At 40.1% G+C, this 27,422-nt stretch overlaps 1 protein-coding gene across 1 annotated transcript; it reads right to left on the reverse strand.

Annotated features, from left to right (window-relative positions):
* Window positions 1–752: 752 nt before the first annotated feature.
* On the reverse strand, window positions 753–19,264 carry LOC138105268 (ATPase family AAA domain-containing protein 2-like). The gene is made up of 17 exons (XM_069005016.1): window positions 19,228–19,264; window positions 18,806–18,904; window positions 17,656–17,734; window positions 16,766–16,928; window positions 16,434–16,549; window positions 15,028–15,202; window positions 14,351–14,439; window positions 13,841–14,000; window positions 12,513–12,603; window positions 11,751–12,059; window positions 9,838–9,928; window positions 8,275–8,458; window positions 6,534–6,719; window positions 5,307–5,442; window positions 4,953–5,071; window positions 2,573–2,701; window positions 753–1,310 (listed from the first exon to the last, which is right to left on the reverse strand). The coding sequence occupies exons 1-17, from the start codon at window positions 19,262–19,264 to the stop codon at window positions 1,272–1,274; spliced, it is 2,202 nt and encodes a 733-aa protein (XP_068861117.1). The 3' UTR covers window positions 753–1,271.
* Between the last annotated feature and the right edge of the window lie 8,158 nt (window positions 19,265–27,422).

A 27,422-nucleotide genomic window follows, 5' to 3' on the forward strand; every position in this document is an offset into this window, starting at 1 on the left:
AGCGCTCCCGGCGGCAGCCGCACGCGCTTACCCCAGGCTTCGTTTTTCCCCTCTTTTTTCCCTCCATGGGACAGCGGTCTCCGGTGCTTTCGCGCGGGGACTCCAGTTTCCCAGCTCCCCCCAAGAGTCCCGAAGCCTCCCGGCCGGCACCGGCACCCGCTGCCGCCGGTCCGCGCCTCCCGCTCCCGGCTCCCCCCGTCCCGCTGCTCACGGCTCGCCGGCTCTCCTGTCCCCCTGCATCCCGCGGCTCTTGCGGCGGCCGGGGCGCACTGGAGCACGTCCAGATGCGTTGGCTACTGAGCGAGGGGAATCCAAGGGGATCCAAAGGGATGAACTTGGAGCTGGAGCCCTGGAGGTCGCCGGCAGTGGTGCGGCCGGGGGTCGCCCACGACGCCCACCCTACCCGCTCCTGCATCCCGGGACACGGGCGCTCGGGTGCCCCCCGACCCATCCCCGTGAGGCGACCGGGCAGTCAAAGTCACAAGCGGGAATGGCGCCCTGTGTCCTACTCCTGGCCACTCAGCTTGCTTCTCTTCACTAGAAATCAACTTGAAGGAAAAAGAATAAGCAGTTCCAGTGTCTTCCAGAGATAAAAAATGTTTGGAAGATTTGAGACAACAGCAGGAATCAGGATCAATATGCTTTAGAAGAATTCCATGCTGTTTTCTTGAAAAAAAACCCACTGATGTCCCGAAACAGGTTCTTTCACCCAGTGTGCAAAAGGCTAATCGACACAAAGTAGAGGTATTTGATTTATTTGCAGTTCTGTGCAGAGAAGGGTGGTAGACAGTAAATCCACAAAGCCAGCATACTATCAAAACTTTGCAAAGACACTAATGTTGATTGGCTCCCAATTACATAGTCTTCCAAGTAATTAATACTCAATCTTCTACTGGTTGAATGATTCTCTCACTTCATATGCTGATTAGCCAACATGCTCAATCTTCTTTCAAGCTGGTGCCCACTTTTCTTCAGCCGATGCCTTCCCTTCTTCAGGCAGATCCTTTCTTGATCCAGTGGGCGTGATTTACTACAGGAATTAACTATAATAAGTTTGCCTTGTTTTGTTCCTCATAATCTGGCATTATATTAATCATTTCACCAAGTGTCACTGGTTCAGCACTCTGTTATGTCTGGTTTCAGTTATGTGCTTAGCTTCTTTCATTTTTTTTTTCTATAGGTGCTACAATTAGTGAGACGTTAAATATAACTTATCTATTTGGGAGCCATACACGAACATTAGAGTATGTCAAGTATACTGAAGTCAAGTATCACAGCCAGCTGAGGGCTGCAATTTCTTTCTTCATATCCTAATAAGAAAAAAAAAATGACAAATTAGGAGTCAGTGTGAATACAAGCCTGAGAACCCTGATAACTTCTTCATCAAATGAATCAAGAATCTGTACATACATACAATTATTAGTAATATTTAGCCAATACATGTGCTACCACCATCACAATGTCCTTCTAGCCCCACTAGCTTCAAACACATCCTCAGGCACCCAAAACAGAGAGTAGGCTAGAGAAACTGCAGGGATCTATCTCAAGGGCCAATGGATCTCTATCAAGGTGCTTTCAACAATAAAAAAGAAGACAGTTCCTGAAGAGCCACAAGTGAAAGCTGGAACTAAAGCTAAAAGTTGACGTAGAAAATGAACAAATTAAATCAAGTCCAGTCACAAGAGCTCACAAGCCCTGATATAACATAAACAAATCCCTCCTCATGCTAAAATATATTATTTTGCTAGATGAGAGAAGGGTGCATTTTTCAGGAATATCCTCCTTGGCTAAAGAGAAGAGGCTTACTCTTTTTTTTTAAGGCAGACTGAGAAGCATAAAGAATTTTATGTAATTTCATGCATAAGCATCTGAAAGACAATGGATTCAAGGATTTCGAATCTGGAAGCTGAATATCTAATCTATCTAAAACAACTCAATACTGAGAATGCCTGCCTGGGACCATGGGTGCCTGTGGAAGATTTCTGCTGAGTTCTAACAAATTAGAAATGCTCTCTTCGAGGAAGCTCACTAGCTTCCAAACCATCATAGGCAGAAAGCTCCCCACATGTCATATTAAAGATGCTTGAGCCGTGCCAAGTTAAAAAGAAAGTCTAGTGAGCCTACAGAAAAGCCCAAAATTCTTGCAATGTTTCATACCTAATTTCTTTTCAAGAATGGAATGAGTGCTATTCAAGTGTTACCATGTGTGCCTGCCTTCAAGGGGAGAAAGAGGAAGTGGCACACTGAGAAAAGAGCTCTCCTTTCGCAGCCCCCTACCCTGAAAAAGTTCTGGAGAAGGACTAGTGACAGACAGATTAACTGGTTTGAGATGCACTATGTAGGTGGACCCATTGCCTTTTTCTGCTGAAACTGCCACCAGTTAGGCTAAATACAACATTGGGTTTGCAATATGGGTAGATGTCTTCCAGCCTGAAACAAAAGTCTTGTAACACTAAGCAGTAAAGAGTGATAAATAATGGTGATATTCACAGTGAACACATACATCTGCATAACATTCACACACACACATAATATCACATGACAGAAAGTGCTATAAGACAAAAAAATTTACCTCGACTAATTCGGTTTTGTCGGGATTTTCGCGATGTTGGCAAATGCACATGCTAAGAATAGAATATAGTTTTGCCATGCTTGATATACTGACGTTCTCAGTTGCCATGACGACAGCATCCAACATTTTCTGAAGAAAAAGAAAGTGGAAACTACAATTCAGAATAGGACAAGGTAAGTCCTACTTTCTTATATTGTTAAATAAAAGTGGCACTTTGGAGAGCTGATTATCTCATAAGATTTAACTGGAGAAAACAAATTAATTTTTCACACTTCAGGGAAAAGGATGGTTTAAAGTTCAGACAATATTTTCTTACTCATCAATCTATGACATCAATGATTATAATTGCCAATCAACTGCCTCCAGAACAGCGGAGAATGACACAATCTACTTCATTATAAAGTAGCTGCCACCACAAAGCCACAATGCAATACAGGGCCCTGGAAAATGTGTATTTGGAAGCCATACTACAGATCTTCCAGATACAGCTGTGCCAACAGGAAACAGAAGCTCCTTAGGTGTGTGCTGTGCCAAGCACCAGTTAGCTCCTACCTTTCAAATCAAGAGTGGATGAACCAGCAGAGTGACCACCTGTAGCAAATTACCAATCTCTCACATAGTCCCTTCTGTTGTGGAGATGTGAATGTGATAGTCTATGGGAATACAACACTAACAAGCTAGTGGACCACTGCTGGGGCTGCTCAGTAACTGTATTGTGTAAGGTCACGAAGATGTAGCTTAAGAAAGTAGATACACCCAATGCAAATATTACTGCTGTTTGCCATTAACTCAGCCTCACTCAGACTGGTTAGCACAAGACTCAAGTATTCCCCTGAACTTCCTTCTGTCCAACATGCAGGTAAGAGGCACAAAACCCACACAGCCTGCTTTCAGCTGCTGCAAACACAACACATAGAACATGACAGAGGTGCATTGCCAACATCCCCTGAGAAACTACTTCTAATTGCTGCCACATAGGTGACTGCATGCTTTTCTATTGGTTCATCAAGTTCTATCCCTATTACCAAGCAAATAAACAAACAAAAACCGCCTATCAAACCAACTTAACAAACCCAAACAAATAATAAAAAATCCCATCCCATAGAAAACCAAGCAGAAGTACTTTGCAGGTTCACCCAGCTTAGTAACTTCAAGAGAGTTCCAAAGTTGTTCTCTGGTACAAGCATCAAGTTCTAGTGACACTCATGTTAAGGAAACAAGTTTTCTAAAAAGACAAGTTTCATGACTGTAGCTTTCTCCTCACAGCTGAAAAATATATATAAGCTGAATCATCTATAAGGGCTCTACCATACCATTTGTCTAGTTGGCAATAACTTTGGAGTGCATGCTATTAGCACCCTGACTCTAGAAAAACTTATATAGCTTCTCTCTGCACGGAGGCAGATGAGAACAACAAAACCCCCTGAAATTTGCTTCCTTAGGACACTAGTCTTAGAAAGCTAGTTTCACTTCTACAGATTATGTCACAGCTTAAAAATGTGACAGAAGTTGTGTGGTTAAGCCCCTTCACCAAAGAGGATTCCACTCTGGTCATATTCTCCCCATACAGAGGAAATATCCAAATAATACTCCCTTTCTCGGGCAGGTGAACAGCAGCCTCTTCTGCTTTGACCAAACTCCAGGACTTCAACTAGCAATTTCCTGAATTTTCATCCAAGCAATATTCCCTGAAAGTCAGGTCCTCCTTTTATTGGTTCCTCTCCAGTTCATGCAAAGGAACCTCTTTCACCCTCTGCAGCTAGGCCCACTTTTGACCCTTTCCCCAGCTACAGCCCAGAATAACAACTTCTTTCCTATAGAGGAATGGAAAAACCTTATAACACTGTATGAATGCAAAATTCTAACACTGGATTCTAACACTGAAAGAATTTCGGAAAAGCAGGTATTAGTATTTTATCCAGGACAAGCTTCAGGTCAACCTGCTAATTTCAGGTTCAAAGCCATAACTGCTAAAAATCAAGGTCCTTTTCTGGTTCCTAATAAATGAAAACATGCAAATAGAAAAACAAAACAACCCTACTCCAACCCATCATAAAAACTGCATTAATAACTAACAGTACTAGCAGGTTTTCTGTGGGCTATTTTAAAATTTAAAAAGCCCTTTTACATTAAAAATTAGGAAGAGAACCCTATATTTTAAAATATAGCAAGAGCAGCAGCTTCACCAGTAGTGAAAACACCAGCAGCAGTTTCACCAGCAGTGGAAACAAGAGTCATAGTCCCTTACAGGCTGAATTATTTCACAAGATATATATCGCTCTCACAAATTGTTTGAATTGGCATTGGTTAACAGTCGACTTAATTTACAATCATAAAAAATGCCCCACTTCAGTATTAACAAAATTGAAGTTAGACTTACTCTGAGCTCAGAGTAATCCACATACACTCCTTGTTTTTGAATTTTGATTGCTTTCTTGTCCGATATTTGTGGTTGCCCATCCACCTGAGCACATCTTGCAGGAAGGTGTACCTGAGAACCTGGAATGACACAAATTTACGTCAGGATTTCTCCTCATGTGGAATAGAGCATCTGTGAAGTATCCTATACCTGAAGTAGGGTACCTTTCTGCAGTAACAGGGAAAAAATTTAGTCAATTCATGGTACTCAAATGCAAGCCCATGAAAAATGATTGACAGAAAATTATCATCAAAGCAAATGCTGTATTAGCTGTTAACTTACAGCAACAAAGTTTTATTTGTAGAATATCCTTACCTGCATTGTTTCTTGATGCAGGAGGTTCAGCAGATTGCTTCATAATCAAGTCCTCAAAAAACCCTTTTCTTTCAGCACAGGTAGGCCGTGGGATATTGAAAACTTCTTCACGATTAGTATTAAACAATGCTTTTATCTAGACCATGAGAAGAAAAGAGATTTCAGATATAAGGCCACAACATTTTTTTTATTTTAAATTCCAAACAGAGGAGTGCATTTCTAAATTACACTGAATACTCATGTAGGTAAGACAAGCTATTAAAAGTTAACTTCTTGGCCTTAAAAGGCTAGATTTTCATAGCACTGCAAAGTAAAATAATTTCTCTAATGAACCTTCTAGAGTTTAAGATCCATGAAAAATGTATGATAAAGCAATGAAAAAGCAATGACATTCACCACTCCAAACACTGCTTATTTTGCATTTACCTGGCTTGATGTCCTTTAGCTTGAATATTTATGACAGCTACAGAGGGAAGAGGCAGGGCTCAGCAGACAATTGCCAACTTTTTGGTAATGTGGGTTGTTTTTTTTTTAATTTTAGAAGGCACTTATTAATTTTATAAAAACTTCTGTTACTTAGACAAAATAATCAGAGCAGCATATTACCATTTTAAACACCTTCCTTTAATGAACTCTCAGATTCTAGAAAGCTCAGCATGTGTTCTTAATCAATTTTGTTAAGAAATACAACTAAAAATTTATTTCCAAGTTGCTTAAACAGAAGTTGGTCCTTAGTTTTTTAATTTGCCAAGTTTCCACCTAGATGAAGAAAGAAATTGAATTTTTTATGAAATAATTTAAATTAGAAATCACATTCTATCACTAAGAGTGTGATCACAGTACTTTTTCAGTAAAAATGTTTTCAGAAAAACAGTCTTTTTCCCAGCTCCCTTTCAAGCACTGTGTATTCTTCACCAAGTACACACCTAACCATCTTGAAGCCACTGAATCAGTTGTATGAAGTGTATCTATATGTCTGTCTAGTAAGCACGAGTGTGTGAGAAAGGAGAAAAAGTTGGGTCAAAGTCAATCTCTTTCCTCAGAAAATACTTTAAACAGATGCTTTCAGCATTGTTTTGTCTAAGGAAATTTTAAGACACAGGGCTCTGGCGCCTGAGTAAGAACAGCATGAATCTGCTTAAGAGCAGCACAGGACTCCAATGTTTCAAGGATTTGTAAATTACAATAAACTGAGTAACAAAGAAAGAAAAGTATAGACAGAAATACCTCTTCTGGGAGATCGTCATGTGGCACATCAGATGTTGCAAGGAGCAAAACTGGAGCAAAGTATGGAATGTTATTCAGTAGTCCTGTAAAAGCAGCTTTCAGTGTCTGTCCAATGGCCTCCCACCACAAAGGGATTTGTGGGATAAAAATGATACTTGGTGCTGTTCTTTGAGCTTCTCGTATCAACTGGTAAAAGGAAAGCTTGCATAAGAAAACTACATCATGTAGAACGGACAACTAAGTAATTATGCATCAGTCTAACTCTTTTGTGAAATAAGAATGCATAAAGCCAAGACATCAAGACAAACCAATAAATGAACAGCTCCTTAACAATAGGGTAGAATTTTCACTTTGCTTCAAGTATAGACATTGCTATGCAGACAGACACAGAACTGAATGTGATTTCAAAAATACTTAGGGATAAGGTAACTCCCAAAGAGCCTCAAAACTCAGGTGATGTGATGATGTGTATGAAAAATCAAGATTAACCTTGATTAACCTTCAGGAAGATGTGTTAGCCTGGAGAAATCGCTACACAACTGCAACTGCAGCATTTCCAGTTCAGTGTGGGCCCATACCCACGTTAGACTGGAGCACAGCCTGAACAAAGGCCTCTGTGAAAAGATCAGGGCTAACACAGTAAAAGAAGCCTGGTCACAAATCATAATTTCAAGCACATTTTATAAGAGATGACCAGTCCTGAGCCTGCCTAAGAGCTAAATCGCTCACAGGCTCTCACTGTTCTCATTATCAAAGTATCCATCAGACCAGATGATTTGCTTTGAAAGGCCACAAGCCACTGCCTACAGATGGCATCTCAGTCACAGAAGAGGACATGAATCTACTGCATGAGGGAAGTGGCAACACATGGCAAATCTCCCCATGCACCATTTCAGAGTAACAATATGCAGGGAGTTCCTGTCACAAGATAGGAAATGTGTGGTATATCCATGTAGTAGACAGGGTATTTATATAGCCATAGGTACAACGATAACATAACAAAAAGAGAATTGCTCCTCCTGTGTAGCAAACAAGTATCCAGTCACATGATGTGTCTGTCCTGACTTATACAGCTCTAAAATGCTGCTAATGAAGATCAAGATATTTTAATACAGCAATGCCAAGTAATTAAATTGATTTCCTGCCTAAAAGTAAAAAATCAAAACTGCAATAATCTGTTCATATTTATTTTTTCTACTTAAGGGACACACATCAGTTTACACACTTAAGCATTCCATGAATTGTAATGCTTTCAATGCATTTCACTGCAGCAGTACAAGCCATATATGTATATGCAAAAAAACTTATTTTCACAAAAACTTTGGCTGCCCTAAAAATACAATGAAAAAGAAGGCTACAGAAAGTGCATGATGCCATCAGGCTGATGCAGAGCCAACTACTGGGAGCACAGAGACTTAAGAAGCAACAAAAACAACTTTCTGGATCCCCTCAAGACCAGCAGGATTACTTTCCACAAAGAGGGGCTTATTAGCAGAACCTCCCGTCTTCCCAAGCTGCAAGCAACATCGTCCCTCTTTAATTTCAAATAGAAATTAAACATGGCTGTGTATAAATGTCCTTATTCAGTATCATTCCATCTACAAGAAAAGTGAATTTTCAGACAAAAGTAAACATAACAGCAAATTCAAATCAGGCCAACTCCACTAATAGTGAGTTGTGCTTATTTCACTAGTTTATATAGTTAAGAATCCTATGAGATCAACAACAAAAAAAAATATACCTGTGAGCATGTTTCTTCTTGTGATGTGGTGCTAACAAATAAGGTTGGTAGATCCAGTGTATAAGCTGGAAACTTTTCCAGGGCATGTAATACTGCAGAGGCCAAATCAAAAGCCTGCCCACATCCTGACTCTTCAACTAGTAAGAACCGTGGCCTGCAAGATGTTGGCTGGTAAGAAGGATTTCTACAACAACAAGAAGAAAACAGGTTTAAAAAGGAGTGATGAAGAGGCACACAGATATTAAATATTTTTCCTATACTTTTTTTTTCTCCTGTAAATATTTTCCATGTTCTACCAAATAATAGGCTGGTCTGTGATAAAGAAGACCAGTCTATTTATCAAAGCCTAATTTCTCAAAAACTGGTATCACTCCTCTGCTAAAAAATCCTGGCAGTCCCCAGCATGACTGCTATTCCTTTGGCTGGGTTAAGTAATAGTTCTTAAGTCCCACAGAGGGACTGTCCAGGCAAATACACACAAAACAGCTGGTCAGTAACCTGATACAGGGAAAAATAACAATTCTCACAGCAGAAACAAATCTGTGTCTCTTCACTTTCCATACACAAGCATTTTCAGCTTGTCTTGACTTTTGGTGTCAAATTTACTACAGGTGTCAAATTTAGCTAAAATTTGGCCACAGTTCCTGGAGACAGTGGGAAGAAAGGGGCAAAACTACATTTCTAGGAAAAAAGATTAATGTGGGTACTGAAACACATTAGTTGTTTTTGAAGAAGAACATGACTGGATTGTTTAAATTACAGCACTACACTAAATATGTATAAGACTTATTTTATTTAGTCATTCTATTGGTTTCATCTTTGACTTGTGCATTAATTTCCTAATCATCTTGCTTTACTTGCATGAAATACACTTGTGAAGAGGTTTGTGCATTTTCTCACCACCATACTATTGTACCTTTACTTGCTGAAGTCAAAGATCCTAGAGACCTAACCAAGCTCAGCAAGTCATATTTTCTGGGGAGCACAGCAATAGGAAGGCAGAAAAATATCTGACAATAATCTATTTTAGAACTATTGGACTACATGACTTTCACAATTAAAATGTCAAAAGATAACATAAACTCAGTAGGGTAAAGGTAAAAAATGAAGACTGTTTAAATTTTTCTCACAGTGATTTAACAAACCACTTCTTGATTTTGTTTCTGGTACATAATTTGCTACTGGTTCAACCATCTTAGAAGAGCAAAAGATGGCTACATAAATCCACAGAGATTTTTTAAGCTAAAATGACAGAATGAACATTTTTGGGGTCTTGAATCTTTCAAGGAATACTATGGCTTAAACCAACATGTTTTAATAATCTATGAACCAGTTTGACTTAGTAAAAGAGGGCTAGGCCATTCAGTTTGACAAGTTAGGACAGTGTAGTCAGAACAATTAGATCTAGTACTCAGTTGGATCTTCAGAGTTGGATTCTGGCAAATATTGATCACCCCCACAAACACCCTTAACTCCTTCATCTAGCAGCCTTCACATATTTACATAACATTTTACAGATGCAGCCATCTCAATAATGTAACCATAAGGAGGACAAACATGTACCTGCTGAAAGTGCGGAATTCTGCTTTTTTGCTGTCAGGCCTCTTTTCAGAGACTGATGGTGAGTCATCATCATTGTCAATCCCATCATTCCCTAAAATAGGATTTAAAGACAAGACAAATTTGTTAACTTTCCTGAATAGTTCATATCTCACTCTTGCTTTAATACACCTTTGAAATCAGTGCTGGAAACCACTTCTTTTGCATTTTGTCATTTGAATGCTGTTATCTGAAGAGTTCACCCTACCACAGACCTAATGAGATTGAACAAGTCTATACAAAGCTATCCTATGTCCTATGATTTGCATTAGGTATTACCACTCTGTTGACAAACACTTTATTTCCTTAGAATAAAGTTGATCAGGAACAACTTTGGTAGATCCTAGATACCAGAAAAACCCTTCTCCCCTCATTTAAGCATTTATTTACTACATTGGTAATAATTATTGGCTACATCAGTGGACAATGAAAGGGTTACAGATGTCATCTATCTTGACTTCTGTAATGCCTTTGACATGGTCCCTCACAGTGTTCTCCCCTTTAAATTGGAGACAGATGGATTTGGTGAGCGGACTGTTAGATGGCTAAGAAAGTGATTGGATGGTCACACCCAGAGGGTGGCAATTAATTGCTCACAGTTTCAGTCGACATCAGTGAAAAGTGGTGTCCCTCAGGGGTCCATACTTGGACCAGTTTTATTTAATATCTTTATTAATGACATAGATGAAGGAATCAACTGTAGCCTCAGTAAATTTGCGGACAACACCAAGCTGAGTGGTGCAGTTCACACACCTGAAGGATGGGATGCCACCCAGAGGGACCTGGACAAGCTCAAGAAGTGGGACAATGGGAATCTCATGAGGTTCAACAGGTCTAAGTTCAGGGTTCTGCACCTGAGTCAGGGCAATCCCCAGTATCAACAAAGGCTGGGGATGAACAGATCGAGAGCAGCCCTGCCAGGAAGAAGTTTGGGGGGCTGGTGGATGAGAGACTGTACATGATGCAGCAATGTGCTCTTGCCACCCAGAAAGACAACTGTAGCCGGGGCTGCATCCAAAGCAGTGTGGGCAGCAGGGTGAGGGAGGAAATTCTGCCCCTCTGCTCTGCTCTGGTGAGACCCCACCTGCAGTGCTGCATCCAGCTCTGGGGTCCCAGCACAGGAAGGACATTGACCTGTTGGAGCAAGTCCAGGGGAGGGCCAACAAGATGATGAGAGGGATGGAGTACCTCTCCTATGAGGAAAGGCTGGGAGAATTGCATTTGTTTAGCCTGGAAAAAAGAAGGCTTCAGGGTGATCTAATTTCGGCTTTCCAGTACCTGAAGAAAACCTACAGGAAAGATGGAGAGGGACTTCTTACAAGAGTATGTAGTGGCAGGACAAGGGGAAATGGGTTCAAACTGAATGAGAGTAAGTTTAGATTAGATGATAGGAAAAAATTCTTTACTGTGAGAGTGGTGAAGCACTGGAACAGGTTGCCCAGAGAAGTTATAGATGTCCCATTCCTGGAAGTGGTCAAAGCCAGGCTGGATGAAGCTCTGAGCAACCTGGTCTAGTGGAAGCTGTCCCTGTCCAAGGCAGGGGAGTTGGAACTAAATGACCTTTAAGGTCCCTTCCAATACAAACCATTCTATGATTCTACAATTTGGAAAGAAGTGCCTCATATGTGAAACCTTAGATCCATCTCTGAAATGGTTAATGTGATGTGAGCTACTGTCAGTAACAGGGGGCTCCGGCAGAGAACCCATAGTTCTCCACTGCATGTTGCAAGTCACACACAGCTCCCATCCTGCACTGTGCACACGTAAAGTATAAAATTGCACTGTCATTATGGCTGAGAGGTTTGTGTATGTTGGTTGCACAAATCAGAAGTTTTTGCTTTGGCAGGATTTTAAACAAGTAGATATTATTGTAATACCTTGGTTCTTCTTCAGTGCAAGCTTTGCATGGGGAAATGCTCTCTGCAAGGCTTGTAAAATTCTTTCCAGGGTGTTTTCTAACAGCGGCTTTGAAATAGGTGGTAGTGCTCTCCCAGGTGAAGCCCCAGCTCTCTGAGATGCTGGAACAATTTTCTGCATGGCCATGGCAAAATCCTTTGCTGTTACTTTAATTGATCTGGCATCTATCTTCAGTCTCTTGTCACTCTCATGTATCTGCGGATAACGGCGGCGCAAAGCACAGAGCCCAGCTTCAACACACAGAGCTTTAATATCAGCACCACAGAATCCTGACAAACAAAACAAGAACCAAATGTTATGTCAACATACATATATATGTGTTATATAGGTTAAAAACTGTCTGGATGGCCAGAGTGTTGGGGAATGATGCTATATCCAGTTGGCAGAGGGTTTACTAGTGGTGTTCCCCAAGGCTCAGTACTGAGTCCAGTCCTTTTTGATATCTTTATCAATGATCTGGATGAGGGGACCGAGTACACCCTCGGTAAGGTCATGGACAACACTACATTGGGTGGAAGTGCTGATCTGCTGGAGAGCAGGAAGGCTCTGCAGAGGGATGTGGACAGGCTGGATCAATGGGCCAAGGCCAGTGGTACGAGGTTCAACAATGCCAAGTGCCAGCTCCTGCACTTCAGTCAGAGCCCAGTGCAGCGCCACAGGCTGGGGGCAGAGTGGTTGAATGCTGCCCAGGGGAAAAGGACCCACACTCTTTTCAAACTCACCAATACATTTCTCAGCCAGGTCTTCAAGTAAGTTGTCCGATGGCTTCAGGGTCCAGTCTCGTGTGTGAATTTTGAAAATTTCTAATCTTGCCTAGAAACAAAATGGTTGCATTTTAGTTTGCCTTAAGTTTTCTCTTAAAAAAACAACCACAACACAAAACCCCCAAAACTCTCACACTAGTACAAATACTTCTCTTGTTTGCTAAAATTCTAAGTACTTTAAAAGCCAGTTGTTGATACACTTGCTGCTTCTTCAAGAAGGAAATTTAATAATTCTTAAATTCTTACATAAATCCCTTGTAGAGGATTGATGAAATAAAATAACAGGCATGTGCATCTTCCATAAAAAGTGAGTTTTATAAGTGTGAAACCTAATGATTTTGAAGAACAAATTGTAGTAAAAGCCTCATCTGCAAACAGACATTTTGCATCAAAGAAAATGCTCTCAACTTTAGCAAAATTTCACAGTGGTGGTTTCAGTAGTTCATCAAATTTGCTTTTCTGCCCGTTCATTCAAAGAAAACAGTCCTAGAACTCCATTTAAAATTGCTACAGCTGCTACCAAGAAGAACAAAAACTATGACTCAAACTACTGTCACTCATCCAGAAAATGTCAAACATCGCCTATTCTCATCTCTGATCCTAGCAACTTTTTCAGTGAAGTATCTCCTGGTACACAGATTAATTATGGCACACTTCTAGAATTCTTCCACAGCAGGTTTGGCACCGCTTGGTTTTAGGTAGCAGGGAGGCCACACCAAACCATGACACAGGGAATTGTGTATTAGATCTGTTTCATGGGACCTCATCTCTTGTTCCTGAGAGCAGATAAAAGCTGGATACAAATGTTTGTGCTAAATGCACTGTTTCATGCACTTTTACTAGCCTTCAATCCAATAAGCCTTTTATCTTTGCACCAATAAGTGCTAAAAATATCAGTGATAGCCAGAGAAAAAACACAAAAGCAGGATTACAGTTTTGCACACCATCTCTCTCCCATCCATACCCACCCCAATATTTTGGTTGCTATAAAACAAGTTTCTTCATTGCTTAGCTATTGCCATTGAACTTGAAGTGCTTCACCTGTGCAGTGTACTTCATATCTTTGTCCAAGAGAGAAGCAACTACTTGTTGACATCATCTTATTCCTATATATATTCAGTACCAGGTTTGCCCTCCACAGTAAAATGCAGTGTCTCCAGATATCCCTCTTGTGTCCAAGCTCTACACTTCAGATGGAGACTTGCACTGTTCCACAACATTGCCTTGTTACAGGGGTTTGTTATAAAGATGGACTTTGCCACATAAGGTTGATTTGAAGTTCTGACCTCTTTGTTTGGTAAATTGAAGCGGAATTCTCGTTCAAAGCGCCCGGGTCTTCGTAAAGCAGGATCTATAGAATCCAGTCTGTTGGTGGCTCCTATGACCACAATCTCTCCTCTGCTGGCTAAGCCATCCATAAGTGTCAGAAGTGTCCCCACAACAGAGCTAGCAGAAAAATACTATTTTCATTCACTGGTTTAGTAAATTTTCTTCAGTCTCACATAACCTTCTCCACTGATCCTTCAAAAAGGACAAGTTTTTATTGACAAGATACTGGTCAGTGAAATAATTATTTTAAGACATAGCAAAATACAGATATAAGGGAACACAGATCATATGCTGATATGAAGCTCAGCAAATTGTTTCCAATTATTGCTTAAAAATCACCTGAAATTCACTAGCACTGAATTACTAGTTTTCAGGATAAATGAATGTGTCACATCAAGTTAAATAGGCTGTGGTCTTCTTTTCACAAAGATCAAGCACCTTCTACATAGATACAAAACATGTTCTACCTATGAACCTGGTCTTGTTTGCTGGACCGTACAGGAGCAAGAGCATCGATCTCATCAAAGAAAATGATTGAAGGTCGCATCTGGTAGGCCTACAATGAAAACACAGGAATATTGACATCAGGAAAGCAGCACTGCTTGAAAGAGAAAATACATGGAAACATTACGGTCAGAAAGGCATTGGAACTAGATTTTTCAGACTAGCATCAGGAATCTCTACTAATTAACCTAATGAAAAACAGCAGCCTGTCAACCCACTGAGACTGGGTGACAGGAAACAAATCATACCAGTAGTTTTTACAGCTATTTGGCAACCATGAGAACAGAGACAGGACTCAAAGGTTCTGGAATCGACCTTCCATTACCAATTTAAATTAATATGTTTTCACCCTGCATCTGTTTCCCTCTCATCTAAAGCCACCATCTCTTGCTTCTTGAGACCTTTTTTATGACTGTTTGGGTTGTGTGCATGGTGGAGGGCTTTTTGAGGGTGGTGGTGATTTTCTCGTTTCCTTTACTAATCTTTTCAATACATCTCGAGAGACTCCATTGAAAAAGGGAACACCGATAATCCCATTTCAGTGGAAGGAGATGATTAAACATGAAAAAGAGTGAGTTCTTCTCGACCACAAAAAATTAGTGACAACTCCAACAGAACACATGGCATGTTTCAACCCTACCTGCTCAAATACTAAACGGAGCTGTCTTTCCGATTCTCCCACCCATTTACTCAGGCAGTCAGCAGCACTTCTCATAAAAAAAGTTACTTTCCTGTCACCTCTGCTACATTCATTAGCAAGTGCACGAGCAACCAGGGTCTTTCCAGTCCCTGGTGGACCATAGAATAAACAGCCTCTACAATTTAAAAGAAAGAAATGTTTAAAAAAATTCACATAAGAAAAAACAACATGGAAAAGTATCTGTTGCAACCCCCATCCCTAAGACACACGACTGCTCTCCTAAGATAAACACTTCATTGATAAGATAGCAGCAACAGCTGAAGTGTGAGAAAAGTAAAAAGTGTTCCTACACAATTCTGCAGGGGAGCAAACAAAATGAACCAAGAGAATAATGCAGATGTGCAAAATCTTGAGAAAAGAAGAGTAGCATCCCAGAAGGACATTTTCAAAACTTCTGGCAAACCAGCGGAGATGGTTACAGTACAGTGGAGCAAAACAAGAGCACACTTTCAATGCAGAATCTGAGACTGGGGTAACTTAGGAATCACCAGTTCATTTTTCAATGATAAACTGCATATTCATTCTTTTTTTTTTTCACAAAACTCAAGATTTGAGAGTAAAGCTTTAAAAAGCTTTAATTTACTAGATTTGGTCTCCCCTTACTGGTGATTAAGGAAGACGAAGTAGTCTAAAAATGGGAAGGTATTCTGCATTTCTGTATTTCCATCAACTAGAAGAGCCAATGCACTGCTGCTTCAAAAAGAACTTCAAAGAATAAAGAAGCAAAACACAGATTTTCTTTTCAATGTTTGTAATACTTTTAAAGTTACTGGAAGCAAAGAATTTAAAGTCCTATTTTAATATACCATGACTGAGTTTTGCTGACCCGGGATATATAAAGTTAATGAATCCCTAATAATCTCATTTTGTAACATGGAACTTGCTTAGTTGTGTAAGAAGGGGACAGATTCTTATTTTAGCCAAGCACAAAAAAAAAATGCAAAGTTCTGGTTGCAAGTCCTATCAATTGTAAAACTAATACCTGAAAATACTTGCGGGAAAAATAAAAAAAGAGTTGGTGGAAGACAGAACTGGACTTCCACAAAACAAACTACAGTTAACTGGCAGCAGATAATTCCTTCCTGCTCACAAACTAATCAAGTCCACTTGTATGCAGAACTCTAAAGAAAAAACCTTCAACTCCACCTTTTAAAGGCAAGACACTTTTAAAGGATAGTCTTGCCACACAGGAAATCTCTGAACATACATATATGCAGTATTCTATCAATTTTTTTTAAAAAATTACTTTTTACTAGTGTTAAAAAGAACCATAAACACTGCAGAAAATTTTGAAGCATGGAAAATAAGTGAGTTAAGAACTTATAGTTTTAAATGGTGTCTCTTACCTCGGAGGTTTAAATTTCAGTATCTCAAAGATGTCAGGATAAAGCAACGGCAAAATGACCATCTCTTTTAAAGCTGAAATGTGGTCAGATAGACCACCCACACCATCAAATTGCACCTAAAGATGAAGTCAACAGAACATGTGCTAAACAAAGCTGCAACCTCGATAAGGTTCCATCAGAAATTAGATATCAGTACAAAGAAAATGTTAGTGGTGATTTTCAAATTCCTTGAGATAAAACTGTAAGCCAAGGGAGCTATAGATGGCCCATTACTGGAAGCTTTCATAAATACTGCAAATATCTCACTGACACGATGAAGTAAAAATACTTACTGAACCATCTATTTGCATTTGCTCCACACCAGCCAGACTTGCTCCAATTTCCATGTGATCCCTGTGAACTACATTTGAGTTGCCTTTCCGAGTTGCTTTGGTTTTCGTGTGATCATTTGGAACTCCCTTTATGTCATCTTTCCGAGACCTGGCCGAAAGAGACCTAATTTGAATTAAGGAGAAAGAAAAAAGTGCTTTCTAATTTATGATGCACTTAGATGACTTTTGATTTTCTAATGATAGCAAGTGAATCCTAAAGACCTTATAAATGAGCATAAACTTCCTAAATAGTTAGATATTCATTCCAACTGTTTTATGTTTAATGGCCATAAGTAAATAAAGAACTTTAAACTGAGTTAATTATTATAACAACTCTTAGCACTTACAAATATGAGTATTGCAACTTTAATTTAAAATTTCATTAGGTATTTTTCTTGTTTAAGGATAGTTTCATAAAGAAACATGAACTCTCTTGAGTGATTAAAAAAAAATCCATTGAAATTTCCCTTTAAGTTGTCTTCAGTTTTAATAATTTGTACCTTTTAAGATTAAGTATTAAATCTTAATTTGTACACCCTTCAAGTCTAAGATTTTCAGAGGGAGATTATGGCTTCCATTCCAGAAAAATGAATTTCAGTTACACAATCTCAGCCACGACCCTCATCATCACCTTTTTAGTGACCAAAAATACAGCATTTTCAAATAAAATCTAATATGGCTTGTACAAAGGATGCCTCCCCTGCAGTGTTTGTTTTCTTCATACCCTCAGACTACCACAATAATAATCTGCAATTATCTTAATCTCTAATTACCACCAGTCCAAAAAACCTTGAAAGCATTATTCAACAGCGCTCCTGAGAAAGGAGAACTGTCATAAACCATATACCAACCTTTTAGGTTTTTTGCCTGAATCTCTCTTTTTGACAGGTGAAGTATGGTTGGAAGAGCTTGGCTTACGTTTTCTTAGATCTGTTGAAAGCAAAGAATTTAGAATTTGTTACAAACAAGTCTGAGAGAAACCAGGATAGTCAAAGAGGCAAAAAATGGCAGAGGTATTACTCATCTCTAAGTTCACGGAAAGTTTTAAGGAGGGGGAGGTTGGGTGGTTTAATCAGTGCATAACAGAAGTAAAAGACACACACCTGCTTTTTAAGGAAAATTGAAAACTACAAAAGTAAGATTATTAAGTGTCTTTAATTGCTATTCTTTTATGGGTAGATAGGTTATTTTTTTAACTGGAAAGCAACAATAAGGATGCCAAATGTTAAAAAAAAAAAAAAAAATCAGAAAGTGCACAGGATATATGCATTCAATAAAATTTATTGGCAGAATGAAGTATGAAATATATAAAGTTGTGTGCATGTATTTTCATTTAAAAAAACCTCCAAAACAACCCCCCACTTCCATGCAAGAAATTAGCTCTCAAAAGAAACTGTATAATATATAGTATTGTATAGCATACTGTATTGGGTCTGGCTGGGGTGGAGTTAATTTTCTCCACAGCAACCCTCACAGTGCTGTGTTGTGCCTTGGTAGCTGGAAAGGTGTTGATAAAACACCAACGTTTTGACTACTGCTGAGCAGTGCTGGCACAGCATCAGTGCTGTCTCCCCAACATTCCACTCCCAAGCAGTAGGCTGGCAAGATCCTGGGAGGGGACACAGCTTGGACAGCTGACCCAAATTAACCAAAGGGATTTTCCATACCAGATGACATCAGCTTAGATATAAACCTTAAGAAAAGGTGGGAGAAGGTGGGGCATTTGTTATATAAAATGTTTGCCTTCTGGAGCAATCACTACATATGCTGAAGCCCTGCTTCCTGGGAAGTGGCCCCGCTTGCTGATGGGAAGTAGAAAACAAAATCGTTTTTCTCTTTGCTTGTGCACAATGTTTTGCTTTTGCTTTGGTGAACTGCCTTATCTCAACCTACAAGTTGTCTTCCATCTTATTTTCTCTCCCCTGTCCAGCAGAGAAGCAGGAGTGATAGAGCAGCTTGGCGAGCACAGGTGTCCAGCCAAGGTCAGCCCAGCACACCTACTTTCCAATGGAGATTCATAGCGCTCAACAGCTTTCCTCTGCCGGAAGGAGCGACGCAGACCATTGTCTTCTTTTGCTTCATTTGTTTCTGGTGAAACCCCTGCACATTAACACAACATTGAGTTGTATAAGTACTGTTGCAAATGTGGTGTATTCAAAACATGCTACATGACAGATTCCCACCCGTCCACAGCCTTTTATCTTGTAAGCATTTTGGAAAAACATGGATTTTCTTTTTCTCTGAATACCTGTTCTGAGCTCAGTACAGTACAGCCCTAGAGCTTACAGCTTGTAATGGCAATAGCAAAATAAATTCTTTAATAGAGGAAAAACAAGTAGTTCAGCCCATCTCAATTGTTTAAGACAAGGCTTTTGGCCAGAGAATAGTCAAGAAAATTTAAAGCAGAAATAGCCTACAGTTACCTGGATCATCAGCTTTTTCATTGTTAGTTCTTCCCATATTGAGGCTTTCCTAATTAAGAGAAACAAGAAAGATCAGTCAGAAATATGCAAAAAACCTGTGGGCATATTTGGTGGTTATATAGTAACATTATCAAGGCATTCCATATACACAAAAGATTAGACTAGGCATAGGAGGAGAGAATGAGAGCAAATCTCTGGTACCCAGGATTAATAACAAGTATTTCTGCTCTAAAATAGGGTTTAGTACATGTTAATCACTTCACCAGATACAAAAAAGAGTGCATCTATTAATCCCAGGTAAATAATCTAAGAGTGTAGCAGAACCTAGAACAAAGCAATTCCTAGCTGACAAAAAAAAATCATCCTGCCATTTGAGAGATGACAAACAAATTACTGTGGAAAATTCTGGTCTCATAAAAAACAAACAAACAACCCCAAAGAAACATAAAGGAATTCAGATGTAAACAAAGAAAAAGACCTATCAAAGCAGGTTATGAAGATGTTCAAAAAACAAAGCACCTGTCATTCAAAAGGACAGCAGACTAACTTAACAGGAAAACTAAGAAGAAATATGGCTGCAGTCTATCATTTTAACATGAGTTCCTCTTACAACACAGGACTACTTGAGCTCACAGGCGAGGCTGGCAAAAGGACAAATACAGGTAAAGCAGGCATCAGTTTTTAGTAAGATTTGAAGCAAAAACTCAAGCCCTGAGACAGATGTTCATAAGCAGAGTCCATTCAAAAGTCATAAGGCAATTCAGAAAGCATAGTTTATGGCATATATTGCAGCATTTCACTGCTATTTTTGAGTTTCTTCTGAAGAAGGTATTTCCTCCATCCCTAGAGTGCAGCTGTGACATGACTATAAGATGTTAAACTATAATTGGAGAGCAAAAATAAATAGTTTTCTAGACCAAAATAGGCATTGGAAGAAGTTGTTTGAGCTAAATTAAAAATTCAACTAAATAATTCCTCTATGTGAAATACCCTACAAATCTAGTCCCCGTCATCCACTTTTTTGCAAGGCTGCTTCTGAAGTACTAAGATACAAAATGTAAGAGCAAAGATAGGCAGGTACAAAAAAACCTCATTGAAACTAGCCCACATAATCAGTACAACATTTCAATATAGTGTGCACAAAGCAAATCGTTGACCTCCAGCCAGGTTTTTCAACACTACTTAAAAGTTAGGTCAAACGTTTACTTTTTCACAGAGGGATTTAAGAACAAGCAGTTAAGCATTTGCAAACATACACCATTTTCAGATTTATTTTCCCCTCTTGCTGAACACAATAAAAAAAATCTCATTTAGCAAAAAAAAAAAAGAATTCTGAAGATCATGTAAGATAACAGAAAGGAACTTTGGAAGTTTGTCATCGCACTTAGGTTGCTCTGCATGATAGCATTAAGTCATTTATAGTTCACAGTCTTCCTCAGACAGCAGAATCACAGTCTTCTGTGTTGGAAGGCAGCAACAAGGATCATCGACTCCAACTCTTAAGGTTGCTTATTCTTCTTGTAACTGGAGTTAAGGTCTTACACTGATTTTCTATGACCATATATGCTGGGAAAAAATCTCATTGCTGTTACATTTTGCAAACCTTTCAGAAAACAATGTGGGCTTCACAAAGAGAATTAAGTTACAGACACACAGACAGAAACACTAGGACTGCTTCACTTTGTATCCCACTTTCTGCAGTATCTTAACTCGACCTGTCATTAGAAAATTATTTGTAAGCATGAAAGAAAAGTTAATTAAGCATGAAGGTGCTTCTGGTGCCAAGAAAATTGATTTAGAGAACAAGTTCAATCTACTGAAAGTCACAACATAAAGTGATTGTTTTGGTGCACAAGAACCAGCCCACACATAACAGAGACTCAGGTGTGAAGATCTCTTTGGACCTGGCAACCCTAAAATGAGGAGTCCAGTAGCTAATTTAAACACTGACTGTGCCCAAAAGCTTTACACATGAAGCACCTGCCAAATACACCCTTCCGGACATATTCTGACCTGGAAGTCTTAAACAGACCCAAGCACTTGTTCCCAAAAAAAGCTCAGGTTCAAGAGCTTGGCTGCAAAGCACAAAGGCCCACACTTTATATAAATTAGGACATTTACAGTAGTGACAAGACATACCCATGCAGGCGGAGTAACAGAGATGGACCCTATGTGCCAACTGCAGCGGAATGTTTATAGAAAGGCTGCGAGGTTGCTTAGCAACAGCCCCTCTCCAAAATTCTAGGCTTGACCACACCCAATTCTGGTGGGACTCTCCTATAGAAAGTCCCCCTTGCAGCCTAGAACTTCACCATCACAGAATCATGGAATGGTTTGGGCTGGTGGGAAGCTTTAAAGACCATTTGATTTCAACCCCTGTGCCATGTGCAGGGACCCCTGTCACTAGACCAAGTGGCCCATCCAACCTGGCCTACAACGGGGCATCCACAACTTCTCTGGGCAATCTGTTCCAGTGCCTCACCACCCTCACACTAAAGACCTACTGTATATGTAGCAGCACATAGGGAAGTCTCAGCCCAAACACATTTAGCTCTTGCTGCCAGGAACAATACCTTTTTCTGCTGTCAAAAGAAGGAGAAAATCCCTAGCCAATATTACACACAAAGGCTTGCTAATAGGGCTCATTTTAGTAGCTTTGCAAGATGATGAAACACCCTAGTCACTTTTAAATTTGCCAAACAAAACAGATTGATTTGTAGTGGTGTAACTACTTTGTCAAGTCTGCAGCTTCGGTGAACCTCAAAATCACATTTTCTTCAGCTTTTATCCCAACCTATATTACAGAAAGTATAATGTGAAACTGGTTTGATAGGATTATTTTCCATAAACACAAATGAACTGGCATTAATTCTGCTACTCGCTTTTAATTCATTATTAATTCAGTTTCTTGTTATCTCTTCCATTACTTTTTCCAAGGAATTATGTGACACTGACAAGACTATAATTTCCTGGCTCATTTCTTTTATTCTATTTAAATATTGGCATGTTACCTTTCTTTTGCACTCCTGAAATTTCCCCGGTGTAGCAAGAGTTACTGAAAATGAGCATTAACAGCCAAACTCCTCAACAGTGCCTTTAAACCTGTAGGATGCAGCTTATCCAAACTTGCTAATTTAAAAATGCTTTACTTCCTGTTCCAAAGCAAAAATAGAAACAGCTTCAAAGTTCCTGAAGCAGATACAGGTCTTACCCCTCCAAATCAAGCCAGTAAGAACTGGGAACGCCCAGAATCCCCCATCACTTGAAATAAGTTATGGAGGACAATGACAAGAATAACTTCTAACTGTGATACAGAAGAGAAGGTCACAAGTGAATACCCTTTGACCTGTTAGTTGCTAAAACACAGTTGTTTCTGTTTTGGCATACATGGAAACTGAGATGTGGGGAACCTTAGCAATATGCCCAGTGCATATATCAAACATAAGAATAAAGTCAGGAAGAGCGATTGAATCTCAGACCCAGACCAGCAGGGAATCTGATTCGTTTATTCAAATGAGTGAGTTGGTTTTATACACTTTTCTAAGGCACAGTATTTCTTTATATGGCCTGACCTATCCCATGTTGCCACATCAGCAACACACTTTCTCAATGTCCTTCTATGGGGTGGTCACTCGCTGTTCACTCGGCTGTCAGCTCCCAGCAGGCTCCTCTCTGTAGGGGTCTGCCATGTGACACCTCCTCCCCACAGGGTCCTGTGGAGACAAACCTCTCTGTGCTGCCATGTGCTTCTTTGTGCTGCCATGTGCCTCTGTAGGCAGGTTTTACAGCTCACAACCTAATTCCCTCTTATAATTCCCCATAATTCCCCCTTTTCTGTTTTATACAATGAAGAATTATGACAGTGATTGAACATATAGAACTTTGAGAAACAATGTAAACTTGTCTAAAACTTTTACCATCACTTGAAGTCTGCAACTGCTGGAAGGTCCTGTTTCACAGTGAAGACTTAGAAAGTCTTTCCTAGGCAAGACTTTCAAGTTTACTTTGAAAGAGGGTCCAGCTTTTGTAAAATCAAATTAGCAAGTCAAAATGACTTGATTACACTTTTAGGGCAGAAACACTTGGGTTTGATGGTATAATCTCCAGTCAGCCAGGGCTAGGGTTTGGCCAGAGCTTCAAGCCTCGTCTGAGAGGGTTTCCCTAAAATACTTATAAAATTGCTTAGAAACTTTATTAATATCTTGTGATCATTTTGAATGCAATTGAAAAATTAAGAACATATAAACTTCTTTAGTCTTTGGCGGGGGGCACACTCCATCTCTGCATTCCCCGTATTTTTTCTAACAATATGTAATGCGAACATTTTTCAACTTACTAAATTCAAGAAAATGTGTAACATAACATGCAGTTTTCTTAATATGAACAGTAAAATAATACATCTAATACAATAACAAGTGTGCACTGAGTAAAAATAAGCAAGGTAATATCATTAATTTCTTAAATACTTCATTGTTTCACAGAATAGATATAAATTTAGGTCTTGGAAAATTACAATTATATTAACATGAACACTCTAAGAGGTTTTAAAAGGTAACAAGCTTAATTCCTGCTTAAAAAAATAGCTTACAAATTATAATTATTATCTATCACAAAAAGCAATCAGAACAATGCACAGGGGTCACAAGGTGGTGTGGTAAAAAAGCAATCTTTGAGATAGGGTCAACATTCTGAATAACAAAAACAGAAGAGTTCTATGGGCCAGCTGCAGGAACAACACACTTAGCTTGCAGCCAGTCTCACACAAGCTGGTGCAAATGCTGTATGCTGCAGCCCACCCCCCCACGCCTGAGGAGGGGGCCATGAGTCCACTTAGTCTTTTTTTCCTGTACAGTATCAGCTCCCGAGAGTCAGCAAGGAACGGGAGCCTTGGCTATAACGGTGTGGCCCCCGCTGGCTTGCACAGGTCCCGCCGGCCGCACGGCAGTGCGGGTCCAGCAGCTGGCAGAGGTGTGCCGGCCCATCTCCTCACTTCTCACATGCAGAGAGCCCCTTGCAGCCCCCACTATGCGCTGAGCAGAGCAGCGGCACCACCAGCTCTGATCCCTCCTGTCGGCGGTGTGGGGGATGCTGCAGCGTGGCTTTGCCATGTGCTCTCTGCTATGGCTCACCGCCATGCGCTCGCCGCCGCGGCGCAGCTCTGCCATGTGCTCGCCGGCGCCACACCGCCATGCGCTGGCCAGCGTGTGCTCCCCGGCGTCGCGCGCTTCCTTTCCCCCTTGCTGCATCTGCCACTGCTGCACTTTCACAGGGGGCAAACAGAGAGGGAACATGCTACCAGGACAGGACTTCCCGGCTCCAGCTGATGCCGTATGGCGCAGGGTGGCGCGTGCTTTTCTATGGTACTGTCCAGCTTCCCTCCAGGGTCAAATGGATCGGGGATGACAGGTCATCTTCTGGTTCTCCTCCTACAGCCCTGACAGACTTACGGTCCCTCACTGGCGGCACAGAAGGGCTCAGCACAGCTGCTGCGGTGGCACAAGTGTCTTTCTTTGTCTGCTCTCTGGGTGCCACATGCGCTATGAGCACCTTGCACACTGTCCTCCATGGACACAAAAGCTTTGTCAGTGCTGCATCGCCGCATGTCCTATCTAAAGATGAATCACAGTTCTTTGCACAGAACAAGAGTCTGTTCAAATCTGTAGACTCAACTTTCCTGCCATGTTTCTTTAAAACGTTGTTTTAACGTCTCTGGGACATTCTGTTCCTGAGATACTCCATCCCCTATGTCCCCCATAGCTCACCTACAACTTGTAGGGATTATCTCTGTCCAGCATTCCTGCTTCTTGCAGCAGTACTTCAAGTCCCATGGGGCTCACCGACAGACGAACGGATAGGTGTATAATAAATTCCTCACAGGGGGCACCATTTGTCGGCGATTGAATCTCAGACCCAGACCGGCAGGGAATCTGATTTTGTTTAGTCAAACGAGTGAGTTGGTTTTATACACTTTTCTAAGGCACAGTATTTCTTTATTTGGTGTGACCTATCCCATGTCGCCACATCAGCAACACACTTTCTCAGTGTCCTTTTATGGGATGATCACTCGCTGTTCACTCGGCTGTCAGCTCCCAGCAGGCTCCTCTCTGTAGGGGTCTGCCGTGTGACACCTCCTCCCCACAGGGTCCAGTGGAGACAAACCTCTCTGTGCTGCCATGTGCTTCTTTGTGCTGCCATGTGCCTCTGCAGGCAGGTTTTACAGCTCACAACCGAATTCTCTCTTATAATTCCCCATAGGAAGTCTGAACCACTCATGGCTTTACAGCTACAGGCAGCTCCTCATACATCCTCCCCCATGTAACCCAGAGGTTCCAACCAAATATCACCACATCAGAGCACAAAAAACCACATACAGCTGTTCATTATTAGCTGACTACCTTTTTATTGGAATCACTGTTAACACTAACCATGAAAAGGGAAGTAAAACAAATAATTACTGGGGGTTTTATTTCTTCTGTGCTGGGGTTTGCCTCACAGTGATTTTTTTTTTTTTGTAAAGCAGTCAGCACACATGGAATTAGCATGACGTGTAGCTACAAGTAATTTTTAAAACAAGACTGATAATCTTTGTATTTTACATTGTCTTTTTAAGGAGATAAAGGACAAAAAAAAGGTAAAGCAGACATACATACAAATATTGTGTTAGAAACGTAGAAAAACAGATAGGGAGGTTACATGTCAAAATGGGCCAGTCAGTACAGTATTGATAAAAAATTATCACCATTCTATCTTTACTTGTTGGAAGGTTAAAGTTCTGAAACATGCAAGTATGCATAAGCCTAAAAGAATTATGAAGTCAAAGATTAAAAAAAAATTAAAAATTTGAGTAAATGTCTGATATAGTCTAGTAATAAAACAGTCACACTTCCATATAGCATTTTCTGAGATATATTCAAATAGGAAAGCAGCTGAGACCAACTGAAACAAGCTATAATGTTAAAATATTGAATTGCTGTTGGCCAGAGTAGCTAACATGAGTTATAAATTTGAATTCTTTTCCTTTATGCTTACTGCTTGGAGATGTGGAATGATCCAGCAACAATAAGAAATCTTTATAAATTTATTATTGTATTTTCTTCTTTGTGATTTAGCATTCTAAAACACTCAGGCAAAAGAAAGGCTGCATTAAGGGAACATCAGTGACTCATATTCAGGGCATGGGCAATACCATATCTGGGATTGCTTTTATAATGCTAATTCAGCTCAGCTATGCGAGTCTCTTTCCAACGGGAGTCATTTAATGAGAGCCTTCTTTTTCACAAAACCCTGTCTCTCTTGGATGTGGGAATAAGTCAACATTTGTTGAAGAAGATGCTAAATGTAAGGCAGCCAATCCCTCATTTGCAGTAGAAGAGGAATTTGATGTAGTGAATGATGTAGCACTTGCAGAACAGTTGCTGGATTTAGGAATTTGAGTATTGCCCAAAATACACACTGCTCTTTTTCTATAAAATTCTATGGCCATACTGGAATCATTTACATCCTAATTTTTCAAAATTGTAATTAATTCTGTTTTCCTCATTTTCTATACCAAATTTTAAATTCTCCCCATTTGATTTGTGGAATTTTAAAATCTCATCATTGTAATTTAACATTTAGTAGACTGTAGGTCTTAAAGGAATTGCAGCTACCCACAGTTAGTCAGAAGTTGAGCTAAAGGATACCAGCTATTCATCTAAACCAAAGGGACTGTGATAATTTGCCCTTCTTTCCTTTTTGTAGTATTCTTGGAACTTAATTTCAGGGGACTGTAGGCAGTCTGAATTTACTAATTACAATGAAAAATCAGCTCCAAGGTACCCCATCTTAGGCATCCAAAGTTAGTGAGCAATTTTGGCCATACTTCATTTCCATCTAAAAGCTGGAATGAATAGAAATGAAAATCTGTATATAGTGTCTGAACAGCCATACCAGATGTATGTTCAGCAATTCCCTGGCTCTTTGCCCTGCTTCCAAAGATAAAGAAACATCCATACGTGGACTTGAATCTTCATCAATGGTTCTCCACCGAGGTATTTGATGTGATTTGAAGGATCTCAGAGAACATCACAAAACGGATTTGTTGTGCAACCTGCACATCAGCTTAACTTACTTTAAGGAAGCAAAGATGATACCACTGACACAGCTCATGAGAGTCAAGAGAAACTAGTGGTTGTTTGTGAAGTGCTTAGGTGCTG

Source organism: Aphelocoma coerulescens, chromosome 2 (genome assembly GCF_041296385.1).
Source record: "Aphelocoma coerulescens isolate FSJ_1873_10779 chromosome 2, UR_Acoe_1.0, whole genome shotgun sequence".
In the NCBI taxonomy this organism is placed as follows: domain Eukaryota; kingdom Metazoa; phylum Chordata; class Aves; order Passeriformes; family Corvidae; genus Aphelocoma; species Aphelocoma coerulescens.

What these genes read in the sequence shown, in the direction of transcription:
- LOC138105268 (XM_069005016.1), bottom strand. Translation starts at nt 19,264, where the DNA reads ATGGGAAGAACTAACAATGAAAAAGCTGATGATCCAG. An exon ending in TCAATTTACCAAACAAAGAG is followed by an intron (nt 12,604 to 13,840) that starts GTCAGAACTTCA and finishes TTTTGTTTCTAG; the next exon opens with GCAAGATTAGAAATTTTCAA. An exon ending in TGCATCAAGAAACAATGCAG is followed by an intron (nt 5,072 to 5,306) that starts GTAAGGATATTC and finishes GTGTCATTCCAG; the next exon opens with GTTCTCAGGTACACCTTCCT.